The following is a 27,958-nucleotide window of genomic DNA, read 5'->3' on the forward strand; positions in this document are numbered from 1 at the left end:
GTACACTCTCTGCATGATGGCCGAGGGAGGCGGACCCGAGTCGGGCAGCAAGGCCGACTCCGACTCGGAGCCGGTAGTAGCCGCTCAGATACCGACCCCTTCGACCGAGTGCCAGAAACAGACCATAGGAACACTTCTGAAAACCACTCTGCGAAAAGGCGACGAATGGTAAGGTTTATTATGTTTATAACGTCAGCTCCGCTCCGCTCACACAAACAGGAAATGCTAACGCTGTTAGCCACCGAGCTATGCTACCGACAAGACAGGCCAACCAAGTGTTGCCAGGTTTTGTGAGAGAAATGAGAAACCCAGGTCTAGGAAAACATGCCCGAAAGAAGCGACTATAGCCTTTTTATAGGCAACACGAGCACTTTAAGCCTATATACTGTATACGTCAGTGTTGTGAGCTTGTAGACCTGCTATTTTCCAAAAAAAATCTTTCAATAAAATGTTGGAATATTTGGAAGATTTTTTTTTGAAACATTCTAATAACACAAATCTGGTATTGGGGCTCCCTGGCACAAAACATTTTCAGATGGAGGGTTGGGAACAAATGCATGTTAATTTGGGGTTCCATTACATGGAGATATTTGAGAAACACTGGTTTATAAAACAAAATTGGAAGCAAGTCTAAATGAGCAAGTACACTTTAGAAGCAAGCCTAAATTAGCAAGTACACTTTAGAAGCAAGCCTAAATAAGTACACTTTAGAAACAAGTCCAAATAAGCAACTTCACTTTAGAAACGAGCCCAAATAAGCAAGTACACTTTAGAAACAAGTCTAAATTATTAGCAACTACACTTGAGAAACAAGCCCAAATAAGCATCTACACTTGAGAAACAAGCCCAAATAAGCATCTACACTTAAGAAACAAGCCCAAATAAGCATCTACACTTGAGAAACAAGCCCAAATAAGCATCTACACTTAAGAAACAAGCCCAAATAAGCATCTACACTTAAGAAACAAGCCCAAATAAGCATCTACACTTAAGAAACAAGCCCAAATAAGCATCTACACTTGAGAAACAAGCCCAAATAAGTAACTCCACTTATAAACAAGCCAACCCCCCAAAAAACGCAAACCGCAACTAACTGCCAATATTTACATGCCACTTTACAGGAAAAGCAATTCCAAAGTCGCTTAATAATATAAGCTGACATGGCAACACTGGGCAGACAGGCCAACTCATGCAATGGTTTGGGAAGTGGAATGTGTTGTTTAGCTGTGTGTCCGTCAACACACCTCACACCATGGTCCACTGTGTGGGTTGTGCTGTATATATGAGACACTGGGTGGTTGACTATTAGTTAGTTACTAGCTGGATAACCCAGTAACATAGTAGGTTTCACCACTACGTGCATTTTGACTACTAACATGACATGGGCTAATGTATTGGCTACAATGTTGCCAGGTTTTGAGAGAGAAACAAGGAACCGGGTCTATGAAAACAAGCCCAAAAGAAGCGAGCCCTTCGCCTTTTAAACATATACATTGGCTATTTAAAAAATAGTAATATTGAAAACAATTTGACATTTTAACACCACCAATCTTGTATAGGGGGGTCCCTGGTATAAAATGTTTTCAGATGGGGGTCTGCACTCGGCAGGCAAATGCACATTCATATGGGGGTCCTTGACTTGAAAATGTTTGAGAACCACTGCTTTAAACAACATTTAGGAAACAAGCCCAAATAATCAACCACACTTTAGAAACAAGCCCAAAAACCCGCAACCTGCAACTACCAATATATACAAGCAACTGAACAGAAGAAAAAAAACAAGCCCAACGTCGCTTATGATAAGCGGACATGGCAACACTGGTTTGCTAGCTAACGATACTTCGGCTTAAAAGGCCCGTTTTGAAATGAAGCCATGTTTGTAAACCAGTTTCCTCCACCCTAACTTAACTTTAATGATCAGGAAATGAGTTGAAAGCGAAACTAAATGTGAAGTTTTAAACCATACCTTTAAAGTAACTTAGCATTAGCTTGCCTGTAGCTAATTGGCGCTAGCTTGCGTTGTGTTGAGTGAGTGAAGTTATTGTTTTGTTATGCTGTTTAAATGAAGATCACTGGAAGGCCTGAGAGATGAATGAAATGAAACCGAAAATAACAAGAGTTTCATGTCAGTGAATGTCTGTTAACAAGGGGCTCATGTTGACATACACAAAGCGAGCTATAGTGAGCGATCTGACCGGCCTCTCTCTCTCTCTCTGTGTTAGAAATTAGAAACCCAGGGAGTCACTGGCCCATTTGATTAGCAACCTACTAGCTATGTGGCTAATTTGTTCCACATAGTGTCTTAAATAGACCATCTTTTGACCTCTGACTAGATAATAGAATTGAGTTCATACACAGATTATGTGAGGAAGGGGCTGCTGCTGGTGGTGGCAGTGAGTGAGTGGGGCACCGGTTCACCCAACAAAGAAAGCAGTGAGTTGCTGGGTGTTTCAATAGGTAGGGAAGGAGGGTCTCGTATGGATCAACTTTGAGTGTGATGACAGCAACGCCGCGTGGAAGGAAGAGACTCTCACTTGTGATGAGATTAAAGGTAGTCTAGCCTGGGCTGTAGCTATATCTGTAAATGCGACACAGGGGCACGTCACAGTTTGTTTGGTGTTGCATAATGTACTTTCCTCCTGGCAGAAGGGCAAAAATATTCCCCAGTGCATTATAGATTTAAGATTTCCCAACATATATTCTTAATCCTTTAGGTTTCTCCATACCTTTTGTATTGTATTCTGAACATGTCAAAGAAGTTAGAAATAAATAAATAAAAATACTTTAGACCTTTTTTTAGAAATAAAAGCAAATGTGCCAGTGATTGATCATGTAATGATGAGAGAACGTGGAAGTAGTTTGTTGTAGTTATGTGTGACTTTTTCCCCGTTACAATACCAATCTGAGCACTTCTTCTTCTTCTTTCCAGGTACTTGATAGATAGTCGGTGGTTCAAACAGTGGAAGAAATATGTGGGCTTTGACAGTTGGGACATGTACAATGTCGGAGAGCATAGCCTCTATCCAGGACCTATCGATAACTCTGGACTGTTCTCAGGTAAACCTTGGAGTTGAGAGATCCTCGAACATCTTTGTTACAGTTGTCCTTATGCAGAATGTCCCATTCCAAGTTTTCAAATGTATAAAACACCTTTTGAAAATAGCTGATCTACAAGCTCACAATGTGTCTCATTGTGAGCTTGTAGATCGGCTATTTTCAAATGGCCAAAATGTATATAGGGCTGAAGTGGTTAAGGTATGTTTTGTTACTATTACGGCATGTTTACGTTTCGAGTTCTGTATGAGGAGCACAAAGATGCAATACACCATTTTGTGTTAGTTGTTTTCCGATACAAATACCAGTATCGTAAAAGCTGCCGATACTGCCCTAAAATGCTAGTATCGGCGAGTATGTAAGTCTCTGCCATTCCGATACATGTAATTTATCACATGTAATTTGCAGTCATCGGTTATTTTGTATGCTTTAGTTGCCTGTTTATACTTTTACTGTATTTATTTACATGTAGCTACACTACATTTTTATTTATTAGATCAGTGTTTCTCAACCTTTTTTATTTCAAGGACCCTCATAACTTTGAGAGTGTACAAATCCGGGTCCATGTGGATCCATTTGTACACTCTTGGAGTTACAGATCTATAAGGGACCAGGGTCCATTTGAAACCCCCCTCAAGGAACCCAGAGAGACCCTTGAACCCCACTTTGAGAGCCACTTGTCCTAGATTATTTTTAAATTACACACTCTGTCGGTAACAGAAGTTATGGGAATCTGTATCGGGAAGGGGGAAAAAAATGGTATCTGTACATCTCTTTATTTTTGTGTTCCTTCTCTCCTTATAGACCATGAGACCCAAGTCCTGAAGGAGCACCTTATAGATGAGCTGGACTATGTCCTGGTTCCCACCGAGGCATGGAACAAGCTGGTCAGCTGGTATGGTTGTCTGGAGGGCCAGAGAGCCATCGTCAGGAAGGTAATGCCACTTTGAGACATCTTCTCTTTTGAACTATTTATCTGATGCTGACTACTTCTAATTCAGTTAACAAAGTTGTTGTTTGTTTGTTTGTTTGTTTGTTTTTTGTCCTATAGGTGGTTGAACATGGCATGTTTGTCAAGCATTGTAAAGTGGAGGTCTATTTGTTGGAGCTGAACTTGTGTGAGAATGACAACATGGACAACGTGGTAACGCGTCACTTCAGTAAAGCTGACACTATAGGTGAGTCACTTTCTTGTTGTTGTCACACCCCTCTGGGAAACTTACACTCAGCTTCACCCAGCTGAGTGCTGCCCTAGTCTGGAATCAATACCATTTTTGGGTTTCTGATCTGGTCAGAGCGGAAATAACTTTAAATCATCATTACGTCATCAGGTGGCCGGAACCAGTGACCGGAACCACCGGCGCCGTGCCTCTCCAAAATGATTCCCCTAGTTTAAAACTTGTTTAGTTTGGTATAATTGTTTAGTTTTGTATAATAATCGTTTGGTATATCCATCTTTTTATTCTAACTCGTAGCGCGACTAGCGCTACTAAACTAATTGATTCGCATTATGTGGGAAACAAAAACAATGCGACACCAACCGGAACCAACCACCGGAACCACAATTATTTTTTTCTAAACCGGATCACACGACTAGTTATGGAACGAATACCAGGCTTTCCTCCAAGGTGGAAGGTCTGGTGACGTGAGGTTAGTGCTGCCCACAGAGGACAGTTTAGGGGTTAGGTGTCTTCACTTAGACACATTGGGACCTCCAGTGTCCTAGGCGGGCTCACTAACCATTCAGCTATGGCTGCCCCTTTGAGATAAGAATGTATTACTTAGGATGGAAAAAGACCGCAACTAGCATTGTAACAAGCATTTTAACCACATGAACCCTAGCATCCCTATTCTGGGGGCAAACATTTTTGTGAAAATGGCAGCTCTACAAGCTCACAATGCGTTGTGAGCCTGTAGATTGTCTTTCATAGTGGACCTAGTAGTACAGAGCCCTGGGGTAAGGCTGGCTGGCTGGCTGGCCCCGAAGCCTATTTTAGGGTTCGAATTTATTTATTCCATTTTTGGGAGCGGGTCACGATGCCGCACTGGAAGTCTCTCCGTGGACTGAGCATATCGTTCCTAGATTATTGGTAATTAACAGCAGTGACAACACAGAAATGTGTGTCGGAAGGAATCCAATGACTAAATTGGGGAGAAAAAAAAAAGCTCAGTCTTTTAATGCCGTCTGCCCTGTTGTTGCCAACAGTGCAGACTGTAGTTAATCCCCCTTGTGATAGTATGACACTCAGTTTACCCACATTCAGTTATTCCACATCTGTACCCCTTCCATTGAATATGCCAACCACTCCAGGATGTATATCCTGAACTATAACTTGCGTTGTCTCGCAGTATCCGTGGAAAGCTTTCTATTTACTGCACTGTGCTCAGATTTGGTTTAACCCATTAAAACCGGGAAGCGGGAACGCATCGGTGTAACCACTTATACCATTTTTTTCTTCACTTTATCATATTTTAAAAAATAGCAGATATACAAGCTCATAACGCGGTACTGAGTGCCACGTTATGAGCTTGTAGATCTGCTATTTTTGAAAAATCGTGAAAATGTGTGCAAATCTATGAATGTATATATTTTTTAAAGGGAACATTTGTAACTCAAATCTGTGCTTCTGGGGGTCCCTGGAACAAAATATTTTGAGATGGGGGTCGGCGGCCAAATACATATCATTTTGGGTGGTCCTTGACATGAAAAACTTTGAGCACCACTAATATTAAATCAACATGTTTTTCTGAAAACTGTTACAATTTAGAAGACATTTGTAGAATCCCCAGAAGCAAAGATTTGAGTTACAAATGTTTGCTTTAACACATTCCATGCCAGAGTTTAATATCATAATGTACTCACCAGCGCCAGCGATTTATTGTTGTTTTTTTCACGTCGCCACAGACATCGCTAAATCCGTTAAAATCGCGCGTTCAACTGTTTGTAAACACACAGGGGATCTGTGTGAAACGCCCAGCGAAAACCGTTTCGATCTGCGATCCGCCATCTTGAAGCTACAGCGGTTTATACTAAACAGCGATCAGCGATGAGAAAAACAACAACCGAGAAAATGGACATTTAGTTTCCGCTTTAGAGTGGAGGCGGATGGGATCCGGAATTTCCGGATCCCGGATAATTCCGTTTCCGGTGGTGCTACAATGAAATGTGTCGTAGCGAACGAGGCCTACAATGAAATGTGAACCTGTGAGTAAAAAAAAAAGAAAAAAGACCACTTCGCGTAAATCTGCACGACTGGCACGCTGCGCAATTAAGTAGGTTCGCGTAGATCGACGCGATTGGCACTCAAAATGTATATATATATTGTATATAGATTTTTTTCAAATTTAGCAGATCTACAAGCTCGTGCGCTATGAGCTTGTATATCTTGTATATAAGCCCACCTACTCTTATCCGGTACATTCCACAACAAACATACATTGATAGGGTCTACTTGTTTGGCATCAGCCGTTTGTCTCTGTGAAGTAACAATGTTATGGATTTGTTCCCTTCAGATACCATAGAGAAGGAGATGAGGTCGCTTTTTGAAATTCCATCGGAGAAGGAGACGCGGCTGTGGAACAAATACATGAGCAACACGTACGAGCAGCTGAACAAGCCAGACAGCACTGTGCAGGACGCTGGTCTGTTCCAAGGACAGGTAAAGTTAGAGCGATATCGGTCAAATAACCCTCTTGACCTTTGTTTCCAAGAAAGCAAGCAAGCAAATCAATCCTCTAGTTCTCACACAATGTATTAATGATAGACGTAGACAGAGTGTCTGTTTCATATACATTATTGATTATAAAGAACCCATTTTGACTATACTGTATAACATTTATAGCAGATCTACAAGCTCATAAGAGCTTGTAGATCTGCTATTTTTGAATAGCCAAAGAAATCCAAAAATGACACCGATTCTTTCCCGGTCTAAACAGGTTAGCAGACCTAAAGTGTGCCTTTAAAAGCCTTAAAGCTTTTGGCTGGCAGTCCCCAGCTAATATTCGTTTCGAATCTGATCTTGTAAGTAAGAAAGTCGGAATGACTTTAATCTCACCTGCTTGTCTCTTCCAGGTGCTTGTGATTGAACGGAAGAACGAGGATGGCACATGGCCCAGACAAGCCTCCCATCCCAAGTAAGCCAAAATCTTGGGCTAAAGTTAGGCCCTGACTGACACACCAAGCCTTATCCGACACCGGCCGCAAAGCCATCCATGAGCATCTGTGCCCGTCCCCCGTAGTTCTTCTAGTGTGTCCCATGCCATTGGCAGCAGTCAGCCATACCCGACTGAGCATGTTGAATTGTCGGCAGAGTTCATCGCTGAGGTAGCGCTCTCTGGGTGTTCAGTCTGAGCAAATCAGAGCATGGGAAGAGAATTAAATATTGACATGAGAGTGCTGTGAAAATTAGTTTTTGCCGTCCCAATTGTGGTGCATCCAAGCATATTTAGAGAATATATGAAACTGATAGCTAACATTAAGGAACGACTTTATGCACACATCGATTTAACCAGCTGTATCTTGAGCCATTCTACAATATTGATTTGCACGCCAATAGTGGATAAATTGCTACAGAAACCTACTGTACCTTGTATTGGTGACGGGTTAGAAGAAAATGCTCGGTATGCTGTAATGTTAGTTCTGGAAACATCCTACATAACTATATAATTTATGGCTTTGTTTACTTCCTGATCTTTAATTACCAACACAAGGGTGAAAGTAAAACGAGTTAAATACGGTGACGAGCTTCCTACCTCTGTTCTGCTTCAAAAGTGTTAGCACACTACATATCTTTTGTGGAACATAATCCAGTGTTCATTGTTCTTGGCATTGCGGTACACTTGGTATTTTTATTTCTGTTATTCAAAACATAAATGTAGCTTTCAAACGGCTTGGAGAAAGGCCATATGCGTCAAAGTCCAGCTTGGTCGCAGGTCACACTACCTTGTAAAGAAGATGTGTGATATTTGATCACGACACATTCTAAAGTTTATTCATTCAGTCATTCAGAGTGGTCTGTCCTCCCTATCAGTGGGGATGACGGTAATGATTGGGAAAACCCCAACACCCGGACGGATTTCATCGGTTTGAATTGAATTCGTTACTATGTTATTTATTCAAGTGTTCGGCCAGACATTCATCGTAATATCAGCCAATGGCTAGGGCTGTCACGATTACAAAGTTGACGATTAGTTGTCACTCAAATAATTGCGCTTAACGATTTAATTGCGTGTTTGGCGTTGGAACATTGAAAAGTTATGAATACTTATTTTTTTTCTATTTTCTATTTAGGCTTCGTGATAAAAAGTTCCACAGTGCAGATATGACTTAAATATACAAAGAAATATCGAATCATTTTATACATCTACAAAATGCCAGAAATAGCAGATCAACAAGCTTACAACACGCCACGAAGTGACGCGTTTGTAAGCCTGTAGATCTGCTATTCCTGCAATTTTTTATATTCGGAAATGTGTGAAAAATCTTCAACATGGAAACGATTATGCAAAAATAATTGCGACTATCTCAAATAATTGCGATTAGACGATAATGTAATAATTGTGACGGGCCTACCAATGGCAACAATAAATAACATTAATCGTGACAGTTAACCCCATTTTAACTTGATGAGGACATTCTTCCCAAGGACAAGTCTGTTGTTTGCGTTCTGGTATCGAGAAATAGCCCTGGGTCATCTCTGCTTTGGAGTTTGCCTCTGCTTCACATAAGGGTGGGGGAAAAATTGATTCGGGGCGGCATAGCTGAATGGTTAGAGAGGCCGTCTTGAGAGCAAGAGTCCCCAGTTGTTTCAGGTTTGATTCCAGCAATGTGTCGAATATGACCGGTCGACACTTAATCCCTAACTGCTCCGTGCCGTGCCCCTCTGAGGGCAGCGATAAACTGGGGTGAGCTGAATTGGCCGCTTCCTCGTGGACACACTGGAGGGACAGTTGGTTTGCGATGTGATTATTAATATGGTCCACAAATCTACAGCTCTCGTTTCCCCTCCTCTCCTGACCTGACCTCACCCCATCTGACTGGATCCCCAAGCTAGGATGATCTTTTGAACTCATTTGCAAACGTAAACACTGGGGGGGATGTAGAAAGTTGAGATTGTGAATTGAATTAAGTTGAGCCTAATGTTATCTGTATTATTTGCAAGCTCATTGACATCTGACTGGAAAATCGTGACCCCAAGAATTGGAATATGCCCTACTGGATATGCCCAGGATAGAGACTACTGCCACCTACTGGTATGGGGAGTTAATTCCTCTGAAGCGGTCTCTGAATTCAGCCATCAGCTGTAGATGGCAGTGTGTTCCAGCTTTGCTTTTTACACTGTTAGTTTGTGCAAGTCGGCTTGGTGTGTCAGGTATTTTAGTTATCAAGACAATGGTTATTGTTCTGGTACAGAACATCATTCTGTTGCCCATGAACAAAAAAAAGTATATATTTTGTGTGTATGTACAGCATTTGTGTATAATATTTTTTTCTGATTAATGTCATGGCAGTGAAATCCTGATCTCACTCTGTAATGTTTGCCTGAAACATGCACTTTTCTCATGCACATCAGATCCAGCGCTGCCACATCCAGGACTTTCACTACCTCCCCTAAACTCTCCTCAAATTCTTCGGCGACCATCTCCTCAACAGTAACCAATGGAGATAACAGTAGTAACTCCAGCTACACACTGAACAACAGCACTTCTGGCGGTAACAGGTAAGACCCCTTTAATCAGATAAAACACTGGGCCTGGCCATCACTAGGCTCTAGGCAGGCCAGAAGGTCAAGGTCTTGTCCTTAGTCCTTGGCTTCTCAGTTCTCACATTGAGAGCTGAGTATTTGGCACAGTGTATTTCATTAATTATTTCTCAAAATTGTCATTAATTACAACCTGACTTAAGTTTTCTCCACAGCCTGCTAGAGTAATGTAACTTTTTGTGTAAATTTACACATGAACCCCTGCATCCCTATGCCTGGTTGAACATTCAGCGAAATTAGCAGATCTCCTAATCTTGTAGATTGGCTATATATTTGGGGTACTGTAGAGGGGGGGGGAAAGGAGCAGATTTAGTATAGAGCCCTAGGGCACCCTGGTCAACTAATTATACAGCATTTAAGTGGCTGAACTTAATTTTCACTTTTCTGTCATGTCATTACCTTCAAATTCACTTTGGAGTAGGTGAAAATATGTCTTGATAGATATTTCCGTGGTTCCAAATAAGCTACAAATTTCATGAAATTAAACATGAATGGTCTTGCGAGTCATGTTACAATGACCGTCAGACAGGATTTTGATACTCTATATCGTTTGCCTGTAATTGCCTTAAAAATGTGTGGGCAAGCCCTATTTTTGTCCTGCATAGTATACGCAGCCTCCTTGTGTCCTGACGGTTGCACCCCACGACTGACACAGCCCTGGGGAGGCGAGAAGGCCTGGCATAGATCAACGCTCTGAGCAGTGCACTGTGTCTTATGGAGTTTGTAGCTCAATAATGTTTTTTCATTTATTTATTTTTTACTTCTAATAGATTGGGTGGCTACAATTCGTACAGCTCCTCCTACAACTACCGAGAGTCACAATCTCAGCCTGGCCTATGTGGTCTCAGCAATCTAGGCAACACATGCTTCATGAACTCTGCCCTCCAGGTAAATAATACACACTGGTGCTGTCAGCTTTTGCAAAAAACAAATGTTAAGATATAACCAGAAGCATTTTGTTAACATTTATTCAATATACTCATTAACCCCCCCTCCTTTTCTCCAGTGCCTGAGCAATGCATCGCCACTCACGGAATACTTCCTGGATGATCAGTATGAGGCGGAGATTAACCGGGAGAATCCACTGGGGATGAGGGGGGAGATAGCGGAGGCCTATGCTGACCTGGTCAAACAGATGTGGCTCAGCCGCAGTAGCTATGTGGCCCCACGTACCTTCAAAGTGAGTAGTGTCAAAACAATGAAAATCCTGTGTTAACCCATGAAGACCGGGAACGCATCTGTTGTCATTTTTAGATTTCTTTGGCTATTCAAAAATAGCAGATATGCAATATCTTTTTATATATATTGACGATATTGACGTTGCCGACGTTTTTTGAAAAAAAAAAGTTCAGAACCCAAGATATCATGATTTGAAGATTTGCTGCTCCAGTCACTTCTTGTTTAACTTCTTACTGAAAAAGGCTGTATCTCGGCTACTAAGCACTTGTTTTAAAACTTTTTTTGGCCTTGGCACAGGGGTGATAAAGCCAGAAATAAGTTTGGCACTGAATGAGTGGATTAATGGAGTGTTAATCCAGTGTTTACTCTGAGGGTAAATTTAACGCCCCATACTTGACTGTGTATCTTTCAGTATCTTTACTGCCTGACAAAGGTTTTCTGCTATGTTGAAGTTATGAACAAAACGTGGTGTGATATCCTCTTACCGTTTTTCTTTTGTATTTTCACTCATGTTTCAGACGCAGGTTGGGCGGTTTGCCCCCCAGTTCTCAGGCTACCAGCAGCAGGACTCCCAAGAGCTGTTGGCCTTTCTGCTGGACGGGCTGCACGAAGATCTGAACCGTGTCAAAAAGAAACCTTACCTGGCCGTTCGAGACGCAGAGGGCCGTGCAGATGAGGTACAGCAAACTGTAGTTAGGCCACACCTGCATGTGAAATAAGATTACACAATGTTAAATGTGTTATGGCGCTTTAGATTTGTCATCGACACATCTTTTGTGTTTTGATTCATTGGATTGAGAGCATTTTTCCTTATGCTTGGATTGACTATTGTATTGCACTGAAAATGTGTGACAGCTAAAGATGACAATGTTTTGAAGCATTACATCATTTCGTTAGTCTCATAGCATAATTGCCTAACTCACTTTTTGGTGAAATTGACATTTTTGCCTAGCTCTACTCTTCTAACATTGCTGCATCGTTATAGCCTTATTGCCTAATATGTCCTAAGCCAATCAGAATGCTTGTTACTTACCAAAAATTACTTGGGCAGAAAGTGCTTTTAAGTCAACTTTTTGACTTGGGCAGAAAGTGATATATTTTTTGGTTAAAAGCATTCTGATAGGCTGAGATCATAGGCATTGAGGCAGGATGAATCAGCAGTGTTAGGAGAGTAGAGTTAGGCAGATATAAATAAAGGCAGATAAACATGACTTAGGAAAAAAAAAAAATTCACTTTCTGCCTAAGTCATTTAGGTGACTTAGCAGAAAGTGATTTTTGCTTTGTCTCTCCTGAAAACCTTGCAAATATGAGAATGCTATGAGGCTAACGAAATTCAAAGTTATACCCTTCACAAATATGCCACCTATAAATTGCCCTCTCCTTAACTTCTGTGATTTTTAATTACCTTGTTTTTTTGTATTACAGATTGTAGCCAAAGAAGCTTTGATGAATCATCGCTTACGCAATGACTCCATTATAGTCGACATATTCCACGGCCTCTTCAAGTCTACTTTGGTGTGCCCAGAGTGCTCCAAGGTCTCCGTCACCTTTGACCCATTCTGCTACCTCACACTGCCGCTGCCCATGAAGAAGGACCGCACCATGGAGGTGTTCCTGGTCCGATCAGACCCTCAGTCCAGACCCACACAGGTGAGATGATCATCAGATCAGTATCTGTTAGGGCTGTCACGATTATTTGTCACTCAAATACTTGCAATTAATGATTTAATTGTGTTTCTGTCGTTATAAAATAGTTTCTGTTTGGCTTCTAGGCTTTGAAATTTCACAGAAGCAGATATGACAAATTACCTAAATATACAAAGAAATGACTGACATATTAAAAAAAAACAAAGTGGAAATAGCCCATCTACAAGCTCACAACGCTTTGTGAGCTTGTAGATCTGCTATCTCCGCATTTTTTTTTTATGTTTGCAAATATTTGTAAGATTCTCAACATGGAAACAATTATGACGATTATGCAAAAATAATTGCGACTATCTCAAATAATTGTGATTAGATTGGGCCTCTTTTGTTACTAAAAGGGGATATTGATAGGGTAATCTTGGGTACCAAAATTCAGTGAACCAGGGACCTACTAGGGCTTTCACCAACTAGTCGACTAGTATAACCACTAGTCGACTTTGTTGGTACTAGTCGAATAGTTGGGGGGAAAAAAGTTTAATGCCATAGTAATGGCCCATCTTACTATTATTATTATCCTCCTGACTTTATTTTTTATCAAAAGGGGGTCAAAAGTATGCCCAATAAAAGCCTATTATTGGGCAATGGGGATCCTTGGAGACGCTGCTGTGGTGCTGTGCTGCTGTGCCAGAAGCGCTTCCCTTAAAACGCCATAAAAATAAGGGCAGGAGGATAATAATAATAGTAATATAGTAGTAGGATGGCATTAAAACAATGCCCCCCCCCTAAAAAAAATAAAAAACCTTTTTTCTTTTTTTTTCTTTTTTTTTTTCTTTTTATGTAAATTTCGACTAGTCGACTACTACTTGGTCAAATGAGTCGACTAGTAAAAATCATTAGTTGTGAATGCCCAAGGACCTACTGATTCCCAGATGGTTTTTCTACCCCCAGTGTTTCCCCTATAGTACGGGAGCCAGGCCCAGCCCTCAGAATGTTTTCTGCTAAAAAGAATTCACTATGATTTCCTGTTAGCATATACCTTGGGCCATCACAAGTTCATACTGACCACCCCCAACTCGGGGCCGTTTGGTCTCAGGGGCCCCAAAACCCCCTTTTTTGGGGTGAAATTATGTTAATGGCAATATTAATTTACTAAAATTACATAAATTGTCTTACACATATGAAATTCGGCATGGAGTATCCTGACACATAGGGGTAAGTAGACAAATAGGATTCTGGTGCTTGCTACCATTGTACTTTTAAATATGACCACAACATCCCCAGAAAAACAAAAAGAAATACTGTCCGCTTGACAAATTATAACAAAGATGATTATTTTCCAGCACTTTATGTTGAATATCACTGCCACACTTGTATATAGAAAACTTCCCATGTCCCTAAGCTTCAATTTGAGCCCAAGATGACCTTTGTATCTTGAACATTACTCTTTCTGTAGCCAAAATTCTGCATTATACCTCAAATCGGAGATTTGAGGAGTCATAGTAGAGGCCCTTGGAGTGGTCCACGCGCGACTGCTTATTTTCTTTTTTGGCATCCTTAGGACCTCTATTATAGGGATCTCGATGATCCCAAGAAAAAAAGTGGTCCAAAGTGTGTTTTTTTTCAATGTTATATTACCCCTATGAGACCTGCGGGATTGCTGGCTGGAACGCCGGCGTGTCTTTCGGAGACTATGGTGCGCTAGACGTAGCCCAAAGATAGAGATACCATTTGATTCTAGACAACCTCAGGTTTCCAATGGGACCAACCTTGTCATGCTACCTTGTCGGGAAGGGGGCTAAATACCTAATGATTCAAAGTTAGACAACATTTTGGCGAGGGAAAAACGGCCATCAGCATTTTCCAAATGGTCCCTTGAGCTGTCACCTCAATATATGTGAATGGAAATGGGTTACATGGATACCTACAGCCTCCCCTGTACAGTCATGCCAAATGTAGAGTTGCGACTAGTTGCTTTGGTGCGGTCTGGCCTTTAGTTTAGGTTTTTTTCTGTAAAAAGAAGTGAAGTGCCTGCAAGTAGCTCACACTGTCTGTGACTCTCACTCACTCACTCACAAGGCGTGTGAGACACTATCCAGGAAATTCACTTTCAGCTACAGACAAAATGAATTGGTCATATTTCCGGCAACCTTACTATGCACAGTACCAGTAACTTGGTGTGTACTCTTACCTCAGTGTGTACATAAGCTTAGTGATGCATCACCCATTTCTTGAAAATGCTGACATTAACCCCACCCCACAAGGGATGAGATTCCTTGTGGGTTTTTATGCACCTACCAATAATACAATAGCAGCAAAAATATTCTCTTACAAATATTTTCCCCTTTATTACTATGGCTCATGAGTCATTGGTTCCCAAGGCTTACTTAACCATTTGGATGAATTTCATATTTTTATTACTCAAATGTAAATTCTAGCAGATGAACTACCGTTCATTCAAATCTAAGAGCTTTATATTCACTGTTGACGTAGGATTTATTAACAGCGATTCACATTTTAATCCAAGTGGTTCACTTTCTGAGATTATTTCTTCATTCATTATTCTGTCAGTACCGAGTGGTGGTCCCCAAGATGGGTACGGTGATGGACCTGTGTAGCGCCTTGTCTCGACTCTGTGGATTCCCTCCAGAGAATGTAAGCAACATACCCTCTTATGCTAGCAGAATTAATTCAGTATAATTTCCATGGTTGAAATGGAATCAATGTGTCGGTGGTTTACATCTTTTTTTAAATTGAATTTACTTGTGTCTTCCTAGATGGTGGTGGCCGATGTTTACAATCACCGGTTCCATAAAATCTACAGGCGGGACGATGGCCTCAACCAAATCATGGAGAAAGACGACATCTTTGTGTAAGTTTCAGTGTAGAGTAAAGCAGTGGTTCTTTCAAAGTGGGGTCCGGGGAGTAGCATCACAATCATTTTAACCACTTTATCCATTTATACGTTGGCTATTCAAAAACGGCAGATCTACAAGCTGCAAGCCTGTACATCTGCTACTTAAAAACAAAAAAAACATTCAATCCGGGAACGCATCTGTGTCACTTAACTCTCTCAATGCCACGCCCCGAGATATCCCGAGTTTTTCCCGAGTACCCTCAGTGCCAGCACGAGAAATCCCGAGTTTTTACTTTTGACTGTGGTCGCGCTATGCTGTTTATGTTTCATGATCACTTTCGCTTCCTGACTCCTTCAGACTCATTGGGTTCCGGTTTCATGACGCAGATTCCGTTTCCGGTTCTAATTTTTTTCCCGCGATCATTTTCGGCCAGAATAGGGAAAGTCACGGTTTTTCACACGGTATAAAAAACAAACGGAGAGGTCCACGTCTACTCTCTTTGGTCTGGGTGACGATCAGTCATCGTAGTCGTGTATCGCATCGTAATTTAGCCCGATCAACGATTGTCAAAAATGTCAACATCCGGTTATGACCGGATGTGACGTGAGCCTGTTTGGGAGGGGGCGAGTGAGCCAGTGAGGTCATCAATGTGTCGATTTGTTGCTCTCTACTGGTAGAACTGTATTATGGGTTTAAAAACCCAATCAGATAATTTATTTGAATGAAAAATTACAAAATTTAAAAATAAAAAAAAACGCAAATTGCTGGCACTGGGGGAGTACTTTATGAAAATACTCTTGGCACTGAAAGAGTTAAGATGTCTTTGGCTATTCAAAAATAGCAGATCTACAAGCTCATAGGTGCCGCCGCGCTATGAGCTTGTATTTTTGAAAAATATTGAAAATTATTGCAGATTTTGAATGTTTTTTAAAGCGAACATTTTATCTAAAATCTTTGCTTCTGGGGATTCTACAAATGTTGAACCAAATGTTCTCAAACTGTTTTTTTGAGAGAAAAAAAACGTCTGTTGCTATAATATCAAAAATGGCAGATCTACAAGCACGTATATCTGATATTTTTGAATAGCCAAAGAAATCTTAAAATGACAGATGCGTTCCCGGTCTTAATGGGTTAAAGAAGGAAAATCTTGAATAACTTTGCATTTCTAACACAATTCTACTGTGGATCCCTAGCACAAAACGTTTTCAGATGGGGTCCGCAGCCAAATACATCTCAATTTGGGGGTCGTTGACATGGGAAAAGTTTGAATACTACTGGAGTAAATGCTGACACATGTCAGGGCTTGTCGCCATGGCTGGGTTTTTCCCAACACTGTGTTCTTCTTTGCTCTTTGCAGGTACGAGGTGCAGGAGGAGGACAGTGAGAAGATGAACCTGCCTGTATACTTCAGGGAGCGCCACTCCAAACACGGCGGAGGCTCCACAGGCACCATGCTGTTTGGCCAGCCTCTACTCATTACCGTGCCCAGGCAGAACCTCATAGCAGAAGTTCTGTATGATAAAATCCTGGAAAGGATCGGGTAGGTCCCAAGTTGCTTTCATGTTTTGGTTCACAGAGAGTGACAGTGTTCAATATGATTTTGAAGCTTAGCCATTAAAATTCAGATTTGCTCTCTGCATAATGCATTAATATGGATGTTTTTTTACCTGGTTTTAACTGGTGATGCAACTCAGACGGGGTGCAATGTCACTCACCCTCATTAACACCTGATATGCACGCATATTATGCATGTCTTAAGTCGGCCTCTGATTGGACAATAGACAGTGTTGGACTGCTAGACTCTGGGGAAGTAAACAAAACTAGCTTGTGCACGTGAAACAGTTGGGACTGCTCTGGCACCAGGGTCTGCGTGTGTGACATCTTTATTGCGGCTGCTGATTGATCACTGGTGCGAAACAAGTTTTTCCTTAAGCAGAGCCAAGAAGAAAAGTCAAGTAGAACGCACTGCTGGTACCGAAACAGATATTCAGATTGAATCTCAGTTGGTAGCCTATTGAAAAATGACAACACTAAACCTAAAGATCAGCGACTTAAAGTATATTGCTGATCACAAATTCCAGGCAGAAGTCACGCTAGGATTTTAATGAGGGGTAAAAATATCTTTAAAAGAGATGGATTTTTCTGAAGATTTAAACCCCACTTTGAATGTGTGAACTGCAACTTAAAGTATATTGCTGACGGCCAGAATGTTTACAGAATACATCTGGGATAAAAAACTGCTACATTCATTTTCAATGCATTAACAACAAGCAGGTGCATTTCACAATGTATGTTACAGCATTATATTTTGGAAGCAAGATGATTTTAACATAACATAACACCATAAAAAAATATAAGCAATATAACTGCTTCATCTTAAAAATCGAAATAGTGCATTTGTTGTGCGTATGGCTGCATGATTGCATGATGCATATAGTGATGCATGATTGCATGATTCATATAGTGATGCATGATTGCATGATTCATATAGTGATGCATGATTGCAGCTCATTAGAACACTTAAGAATAATGAAAGGGTACTGCACACAAATAGGCACTTCAGAATAATCCTTCCCAGAGATGTCTGTGGTAAACAAATAATCATATAATATTCAATCAATTATTGCCCAAACCAACTTAACAATTAATTTTGGTGTACTCATAGATAACATCAAGAACAAGAAGAATGCAGAAGTAACGCTTCTTGGCATCGGGTGTCACGTGTAGTTAGACCGTTGAATCCTCATAATGGGTGTTGATGAAGCATGCACCATACATGAGCCACGTGTGTTCATGGCGAGAACAGAGTTTCGTAACTACTGTTCTTTCAATGGGTCTGTCGTAATGGACACGTGTCTTTAGGCATCTCTGTTGGATGCTTCATCTGCAATTGTTGTTGATTTGAGGTTAGAACAACTTGGCGTTGCACAGCTTGCTTTTGCCGCGTGTCACTTGTGACTGTTTTTTCATCTTTCTGGCCAGGATGTCCGCAGGGAATTATATTTTCCAGTATTTGTCATACAAAAAACCGTCCCAAACCGGTAATTACTGGCCTAATACGATGTCTGGCCCCAGATTAACCGTTTTTTTTCTCCCCCTTTTGTCCTGTGGCCCAGACGCTATGTGAAGCACTCCCAGAGCCCGTGCAGTGAAAGCAGGGCCACGGCCTCGGCCACCTTCACCAGCTGTAGCCAGGCGGCTGAATGTTCCACGTCCTCCAGTCACAACACTAACCTGAGCGGGTGTGGCAGCCCCCTGTCGGACGGGGCCTCGTGCAGCGCCAGCTCCAGCAATGGCAGCAACCACTCAGGGACCTGCAACGGCCCTAACGGCCTATGTGAGGGTAAGCCCACCGATGTGTCAATGTGAGACTGGTAAACAAAACGAACAGCATATACTGTATGCACTGTTGATTTCGTCGACTAAAACTATGATATAAAATGTTCGTCGACTACCTTTTTTCACTGACGAAAACTAATCTATGATGACTAAAACTTAAGACTAAATATATTGACAATTTTGTCAACAAATAAAAACTAGACTAACATGTTAGGGAGGGACTAGTGGAGAAGGACAGTAGAACTACTGTAAGATGAGTCATTTTATGTTTGGTTGCACTCGGGTGTTGCGCTCGGAAAATAGCAGATCTACAAGCTCGCAGGCTTGTAGATCGGCTATTTTCAGCATTGCAATCAAGTGTAAAATCAGCCATTTCGACGCCATCAAGGTACCGCCAAAATATATTTTAGTCGACTAAATCAACTGTAGTTTTAGTCGACTGTAATCTTATGATATTTAGTCGACTAAAACTAGACAAACTAAAACATTTCAGATGACTAAAATATGACAAACCTATTGGAATTTTATTCAAGACTATGACTAAAACATTTTTTTTTGTCAAAATCAACACTGCTGGTGTGTGTCCTCACACAAGACATCGGAGGGAAATATGGACATGAATTCACTGATCTGAGCTCACTTTTTGTGGGCACTAACAGAGGAACTTGGTGTATGCTACCATGCCTGCCTGTCACCTTTGGCGCAACAGAAAACTCCTGTTGTATGAGTCAAGGGATTTTGTGTTGTGTAATGTATATTTTATTCATGGGTTTTCGACTATTGTTTGGACCCAATGTTTTATACAATTGTGTCAATAAAGCAACGTAACTAACTGGATGATGGCAGCATGGATATGGAATCTACACCGGAAAATCCTGAGTGTTAATTTAACTCTGAGGGTGTACAAATGGACCAGAGATTGACTATTTCAGGCTTACTTAAATGAAAAAAACACATGATTGAATTGAGGATATTGCCCAGGCCTACAGATAACAATTATTTCTAGCAGATTAAAAAGGTTTAAATTGGTTGTTGTGGATTTGTTGCAGGTGAGGAGGAGGCCATGGACCACCGGGCGAGCCCGGAGCGAGAAAACGGCCAGTCGGAAGAGGAGGAAGAGGACGAGGAGACGTCCGACTTGGAAAACGGACCTAAAGCCAAGCAGTGCTCCACGCCTCCCAAGCTCTTCACCTTCAGCATGGTCAACTCCTATGGAACGGCCAACATCAGCCCACTGCCTTGTGACGGAAATGTCCTTAAACTGAATCGTAAGTTATGGTTTTTCATTGGAAATGTTTGAGAATAATAGTCACAGTTTTTGTTTTGAATGAGCCGACTAAAGGTTGTATTTTATTTATTTTTCTGCAGCACATTCCACAGTGGCGATCGACTGGGACTCGGACACAAAGAAACTGTGTTATGATGACCAGGAAGCAGAGGTCAGTAGTACAGCTACAAATTCTCTGGCTAATGTTAGCTCACACTAGTGGTGTCAAAAATAATCGATTCATAGATTAATCGCGATGTGGATTAATCTATGAATCCACATCGCGATTCACAAATGTCAAAAATGAGTTTTTTAAAACATTTCTTTTGAATGTTTTTTTTTTAATCATATTGCTAATTGCACGGAGCAGCAGCCAGATTTACACGTATTGACTGATGAAAAAGTTGCCATGTTGTGCAGTAATATAGAAAAGTGTGATGCATAGCGATGCATCGTCGAATCAAATCATTACAAGGTTAATCGTAATCGAATCGTTACCTGGTGAATCGTAATAGAGTTGAATCATGAGGGCAGTGCCAATGCTCACCTCTAGCTCACACTCCACTGAAACACATCAAGGGTCAACTATCTACCCTGTCTGCATGCAATGTCTGCCCAGATAAAACCACACATGAAAGGGAGCTAGTCAAACAATAACATTTTCATCGTAAGATGTAGTCCACCCAGATGATGGATGCATGCAAAAGTATGATTAAACGCTCATCTCCAATATGGTCCCTGACTGTGTTTTGCAGGCCTATGAGAAACACGACAGCATGCTCCAACCCCAGAAAAAGAAGGCCACCGTGGCTCTGAGGGAATGCATCGAGCTCTTCACAACCATGGAAACACTTGGAGAACACGATCCGTGGTAAGGGTTTCATGACGACCATCAGTCTTTCTTGACATTGTATCAAAACCATTCATTAAACGATACTGCTTAGAGTTTTGGGGGGTTTTCACTGTAATGGCAATAATTATCATATCGATCAATACTACCATCTTGTATTACACAGGTATTGTCCCACCTGTAAGAAACACCAGCAGGCGACAAAAAAGTTTGACCTGTGGTCATTGCCTCGCGTTCTGGTAGTTCACCTAAAACGTTTCTCCTACAACCGATGCTGGAGGGACAAGCTGGACACGGTGGTGGACTTTCCTGTCAGGTACGTTGCTGGCATCAACACAACAGCCCGTGTGAAGGTTCTTTGTACAGCACACTGCATAACACAAAGATGGTTACATAGTGCCTTGAGGAGAGAGCACTTGCGTTTACCTGACTAGTTGGCATTTAAAAGGAAAACGTCAGTGTTTTACGCAGTGCTTTACACTAGAGGGAGTAGCGGTGCACAATCTAGCAGGGAATATTAGTCGGAGGCATGAACAAGGAAGTTATTTTTCCAGAGAGATGGGTCCAGACTTGTAAAGTTGATTGTGCTCCAAAGCTCTGGTCACACCTTTTGAATGTGTTGCCATTGTGCCAAATTCCTTTGATCTATTATAGTTTAATAATTGAACAAACAAAAGGACCTTGTATGAGTCATTTACATATTTCTGTTTGCAGAAGTCTAATTTCCCCATGTGTTTTGAAATAGAGATGTTGCTCCAGAGCGGTTACAGCGTATAAGCTACCTTTTTTTATGAATTGTACTCCTCCTCGCCCTGTTGAGCAACCTTATCCACCAGAAAACCAGGAAGCAGAACTGTGAATGTTACCGGCACACGCAGTTCCTTTTAAAAGAAAGCAGAGTCATCCTTACTCAGATTGCCAGAGACAAAGACTCGTCTGTCCTTCACGAAACCTCTTCTTAAAGGAACAGTCCTGTTTCTTAAACCACCTGGGGCTTATTTTCATAGTAGTTGGCATCATTCCTATCTGCTAGGATAACATTTGACTTGGCGGCGTTGTTGTATAAATGTGGGACATGGTGGAAACTCCACTAGACACAGAGCTTGTTTACAGTGGTATCTATTTGGGCCATGAGCCAGGTGTTAAACCAGTCCAATTTAACCCTATTTTCTAAACCACTTATTTGGAAGTGAAAAGGAATATGGAAGTATTGTAATGGTTCATTGCAGTCATTGCAGAGCTACATCCTGGCTACTTGCACTAATGACCTACTTGGCTTAGCCCTTTTTTTTATTTATTGATTCCAGCGAGTTGATCAGGAAGTAGTTCTGCAATACAGTGGACGATTAGCACTCCATTCCATTAAAACCACCCTCAAAACCCACCTCTGCAGGATGGCCTTTCCCAGCTTAGGCCGAGTTAAGATGTCCCCCCCTCCCCCCAAGCCCACGTTTAGCCTTTTATCATTTTTAATCTAGCACTTCTCTTTTTATTTAATACAGTTGGTTCCTTTTCTTCTATGTAAAGCTACTTTGGGTACCGGTACTTAGAAAAGCGCTACGTAAATCTGAGCTATTATTAACACTGACAATTTCTGGTAATAAGGTTTCATATTCGTTTTAATTTCCAAATAAGTGATGTAGAATGAGAATGGATTAAAGCAAAATATTTGCTTTAATCCATTCAATCCTGGAACGCATCAGTGTCATTTTAGATGTGAGCTATAACCATTATTTTATACTTTGGCTATTCAAAAATAGCAGATATACAAGCTCATCGCGTGGCACTATGTGCCGCGCTATGAGCTTGTAGATCTGCTATTTTTGAAACATTTGTGCAAATCTTTGAATACATATATATTATATATTTTTTTAACTAAAATCTTTGATCCTGGAGGTCCCTGGAACAAAAGATTTTTCAAAAGAATAGCAGATCTACAAGCACAGAGTGCCGCTCGCGCTATGTGCTTGTATATCTGCTATTTTTGAACAGCCAAAGAAATCTAAATTGACAGATACTTTCCGGTCTTAATGGGTTAAAGACGGTGAGTAAAATGTGATCATAGGCTTGATGGGGAAATACTACCTAAATATTGTGCCATGTTGTAAAAAAAATGGCATTTATTACACCACAAACTCCTTTTTTGGTTGTTTTGAGTTAGATTTTCTCTTGACATTGGCCAGGATGGCAGTAAATGCCAGGTTTTACATTTTCTGATGATGTGTTTGTTTTCTTTTCTCAGGGATCTGAATCTGACTGAGTTTGTGTGTGATCCCAAGGCTGGACCCTATGTTTATGACCTCGTTGCTGTCTCCAACCACTATGGCGGAATGGGAGGAGGCCACTGTAAGTGATCTTTAACCTTCCCACTGTGTCTATAGTTAATCTTTAATTTAATTACACACACAGCAGTCTTCTCCCTCCAGGCCAACACGCTGCACCACATCGGTCATTGTCACGTATGCAGTAGGACAGCAGCAGTTGACGTTACATTTTGGAATAAAACCACTTTATTTTTTATGTTTTAGTTTATCAGTGGTGGAAGAAGTATTCAGATATTTTACTTAAGTAAAAGTAGCAATACCACAATATAAAAATACTCTGTTACAAGTAAAAGGTCTGTGTTCAAAATGTTACTCGAGTGAAAGTACAAAAGTATTGGCATCAAAATATACTTAAAGTATCAAAGGTAAAAGTATGAAAATGTTTGAAAATAGCCTATGTATAAAATATGGCTGAAGTGGTTAATGTATGTTTTATAATATAATAATTTATATATGCACTAGTAACTAAAGTTTTCAAATACATTTTGTGGAGTAAAAGTACAATATTTGCCTCTGAGATGTAGTTGAGTGGAAGTAAAAGTACTGAAACTTGAGAAGTAAAGTAAAAATAACTCAAAGTGTACAGTACTTGAGTAAATGTTCTTAGTTATTTTACACCACTGGTTTTTATCAAGAAAGATGACCTCTCTTATTTTTATAGCTTTATTGTACCTGTTACTGTATGTGTTCAACTCTTGTAACGTGACACCGGTCAACAATGTGTTTGTGTCAGATGAGGCGCCAGCCTGCCACCGTTTCCAAGGAAACCGTTTTTAATCGGTTGCATTTCACATTCCCTTCCTTGTGCCATTATTTACTGTAGACTCAAAGCATATTCTCTCAACCGTATGCATTATGAATTAAGAACTACCTTGTAACAAGATTTTTATCAGTGTTAATGTATCAGTTAGGATGAAACTTTGACCTTTCGGTATGAATTGGTGGCCTACTTGTGGGTCATTGCATGAACAAATACAACAAAATGAACTGACATTGATAACTCTGCCTTTCTCCTCGCCAACAGACACGGCTTATGGCAAAAATAAATTGGACGGAAAGTGGCATTACTTTGACGATAGCAGTGTTTCGTCTGCCTCAGAGGATCAGATTGTGGTGAGCTTTTAAAACCTTGATGATGATCATTCTATTCAGTCCTGTACTTATACAACCAAAGATAAACTGCCTAATTCATGGATTTGTTCCCGTGTTGTTTTTTTGACAGCACATTTTGATTAGTTTTAGTCATAGTCTTTTGAATAAAATTCCATTTAGTTTTAGTCATCTGAAATGTTTTCTTTTTTTTTTAGTTTTAGTCGACTAAATATCATAAGAATTTAGTCGACTAAATCTTAAATTTGATTAAGTTGACTAAAATGTATTGTGGCGGTGCCTTGATGGCGTCGTAATGGCCGATTTTACACTTGGTTGCATGCTGAAAATAGCCGATCTACAAGCTCACAACGCGTCGCAGCGCGACGCGTTGTGAACTTGTAGATCTGCTATTTTCAGAGCGCAACCAAACATAAAATGACATGTCTTTTAGTTCTACTGGATCTCTTCTCCACTCGTCCCTCCCTGACATTTTAGTCCAGTTTTTATTTGCTGACGAAATTGTCAATATATTTGGTCTTAGTTTGAACACTATAGCTTAGTTTTTATTTAGTTTTCTTCAGTGAAAAAAGGTAGTCGACAAACATTTTTCGTCATGGTTTTTAGTCGACGAAATCAACACTGCTATGTTCATGCTCGAGTCCGATGAGGAGACCTCTTGGGCTTCTTGTCCTCGGGCATCAGGTGACAAGTGTTTGTAATCTCACCCGTCTCCATCTCATCCTCTCTCTCTCTCTCCACAGACTAAAGCAGCCTATGTACTGTTTTACCAGCGCAGAGACCCTGGAGACGCCCCCCCCAAGCCACAGCCCTCTGCCTCTTTAGGAGGAGCCCCCGAAGTAGCCGATGATCACATGGACACCAACTGATAAGCACTGTTGCAAAAAAAAAAAAAAAAGGACACGCACTGAAACTATTATGGCAAATGGAGACATTTTGATGCGCACACCAAGCTACTTCAGTGACTGGAGACTCCACTAGAGTCGTTATTATTAATCCCACCCTCCCTTGTGTTTTGATTTGTCTCGCATCTCATCCACTAGAGCCAAAAGCCTTGACAGAAGAGTGACCCGAGAGACTTTTCTCCATGGAGCGGGTGGCCTGCTGAATTATAAACATAGTTTACTAGTCTGGAAACGAAAAGGGGGGGGAATATAAATGGCTATAGATCGTCTCACTGGACGAACAGAATGTTAGAAGTGCCCTCAAATCTATAGATAAAAGATACACTTTTCTGTTACCCACCATGAACAGTTAGAAATGCAAACGAAAAAAAAAAAAGCCAAATGCACATCCTGTTTCAACCAAAGCGTTCCAAGTCGTACATGATAATGCAAGTGTACCAGCTGTTTTGACAGAGGGGCTATGGGAACACCCCCTAGTTGTACCTCCAATAATCTTTCTTGCAGTGAGGTACATGCAAAACTGTATTGCCATTGTGATGTGCACAGCGCGGCACACAGATACACGCCGTCTTATGGATCCCATGTCATTACGCCTCCTATGAACAGTGGATCCATTGAGAAAAGTTTACTGATGGTGTTTGCTCTGCTATAGACTGGCTCTACACGTGTTCCTGGCCTGCAGAGTTGTGTTGTAATTCCAACAACAAAAATAAATGTCTAATTTCAAGGTTTTTCCCTCATCTGGGCCTTGCCATGAGATGTGGCAGAGGCTATTTTGTAGCCTGGCTCTTGTGCGTTCACACAGGGTGCGATCATTTCGAGCAACGCGATTCAATCTAAGTTAACGTAAAGACGCAACATCAAGCATTATTTTGCTTGTATGCCCAAAGTGATGCAAATCGCGCAAATTGTTTAACTCAATGATTTTTGCTACAGCACAGCAGCCAGTGTCTGGGTGGCAAGCATTGCTTCAAGTGAAAATGTTGCGTCCAGTGTAAATGCAACACTAGAGTGACACTATTCAAGCAGCGTGATTATTTTTAGCGTATCCGGTGTGATTGCACCCTCAGGCCATCAGCCCCGCTGTTTGAAGTCACAGCAGCATGCTTGCTCTGTTTTCCCATGGCTATCTGTTAGGGGACTTCTGTCCTGCTAACAAACTTTTAATTTCATTTTTCATTGTTACACAATGCAAAAGCGGCCTTTTATTTCTGCAACCTGGTTAAAGGAGAAAAAAAAGAGGCACTTTGAACTTTCCAATAATTCATTCTCTGCTTCTGGTCTAACTAGAAATAATGACAAAAAGGATGGTTTTGCCTTAGCATCGGGCCCTTGATCTGTCATGCATTTCCAGGTCTTTTAATGTGTCTTTTTAACATTTTGATTGCTGCCTGAGTGGACCCCTGGCTCATCTGCAATGGCTTGTCCTTAGTCTTGTATTCTTGCAGCTCTGTATTGATATGGCTGTTATTTGATATCTTCAAAGCACACTTGAGTGAAGCAAAATAAACCAGTATAAAAGTGGTGCTGTAATTTATGAAACTTGAATTAGCTGCTGATCACGATAAGCAATCTACACGTTATCAGACTTGGTGCAGGACAGCAGCATCACAACACAGCCGCCTCATTGTTTGAGGGGAGCGTTGCAGGCATTTGGAACTATGCGTTTCCCTTTCCAGTGGAGTTAGTCAACTTGTCAGCTGTTAAATAAAACAGTACGGCACATTCTTCCGTGGTTGTGGGAGAAATTGAGGGAGTGTCTAGTAATCCCTTTATTCATTTAATATTTGAGTTACCTATTGGTACCTGAACTGTCATCTTGACACTGAAAGGTGCCTCATCTAAGCAATTTCATCTTTAACACCTTTTTTTTTAAATGTGAGGGTTGTGAATAAAATAGAATCAAGTTAATATCAAAAGGACTCGTCGTATAACCAGATGCAACATCCAGTAACTACTTCATGGATACGACTCCCATAAGATAGAGTGCTTGCTCTGTGGCATTAGTTATGTGCTTTTTCCATGTGACACGACAGCATGTAAATGTCAATGGGACTGGAAGTGTCCTTTTTGCTGGTTGGTCCTGCCGTGATGATTATGCCCTTCTGACATGAGTACATATAATCATATTTATGCCAATGAATAGAAAAGCTTTACATCATATCTGTAAACCTCTCTAGCAAGTTGATACAAGAATTCCAGTTGTCAACGCAGTGGAACATGGTTCCCCCCCCCCCACCCTCCTAAATCACAAGAGCAACTCCAATTCCACATAAATCAATTTGCTGAATAGATGTAAATAATCACACTATTTCAAATAGGTATATTAATAATTGTGTCCTAATATTCATATTGCCAATATCTTCAATATTTGTTTTTAATTGAGAAATATTTGGATTGAAAATACAATAAAGACTGGGAGCCTAAATGAGATGCTTTGTTTGGAGTCCAAAGTGTTGTGAAAAGGGAAATTGGTCAATACGTTACTATTCTTAGAGTGCATGTTGTGGCCATGTTGTGGCTATAGTAAATTCTTATGAAATGTAGAGGTCTAGACCTGAAATCCTGATGACAAAACCTTTAAACATGCAACCTTGATGCCATGCTGTTGATGGGTTTGTGCTGTAACGGGTCATGGAGTGTACTAGTAAGATACGGTTGCACTTGTA

At 40.9% G+C, this 27,958-nt stretch overlaps 1 protein-coding gene across 1 annotated transcript; it reads left to right on the forward strand.

Moving 5' to 3' along the window:
- Window positions 1-27,722, forward strand: usp4 (ubiquitin specific peptidase 4 (proto-oncogene)). The gene is made up of 22 exons (XM_080424119.1): window positions 1-168; window positions 2,930-3,057; window positions 3,859-3,989; window positions 4,106-4,232; window positions 6,568-6,713; window positions 7,127-7,188; window positions 9,627-9,773; window positions 10,586-10,703; window positions 10,822-10,995; window positions 11,513-11,671; window positions 12,421-12,645; window positions 15,208-15,291; window positions 15,414-15,508; window positions 16,852-17,034; window positions 18,611-18,837; window positions 19,883-20,101; window positions 20,202-20,272; window positions 20,856-20,971; window positions 21,117-21,266; window positions 23,193-23,296; window positions 24,299-24,387; window positions 25,128-27,722. Exons 1-22 carry the CDS (start codon window positions 14-16, stop codon window positions 25,251-25,253), a joined length of 3,036 nt encoding a protein of 1,011 aa, XP_080280245.1. The 5' UTR covers window positions 1-13; the 3' UTR covers window positions 25,254-27,722.
- The last annotated feature ends 236 nt before the right edge of the window (window positions 27,723-27,958 follow it).

This window comes from Gymnoscopelus braueri (genome assembly GCF_963280865.1).
Source record: "Gymnoscopelus braueri genome assembly, chromosome: 3".
NCBI classification, from domain to species: domain Eukaryota; kingdom Metazoa; phylum Chordata; class Actinopteri; order Myctophiformes; family Myctophidae; genus Gymnoscopelus; species Gymnoscopelus braueri.

Excerpts from the sequence above, each read along its gene's own strand:
- usp4 (XM_080424119.1), top strand. The coding sequence starts at position 14 with ATGATGGCCGAGGGAGGCGGACCCGAGTCGGGCAGCAAGGCCGACTCC. Across the intron at positions 20,102-20,201 it reads AAATGTCCTTAAACTGAATC|CACATTCCACAGTGGCGATC; the intron begins GTAAGTTATGGT and ends ATTTTTCTGCAG. Across the intron at positions 24,388-25,127 it reads CCTCAGAGGATCAGATTGTG|ACTAAAGCAGCCTATGTACT; the intron begins GTGAGCTTTTAA and ends CTCTCTCCACAG.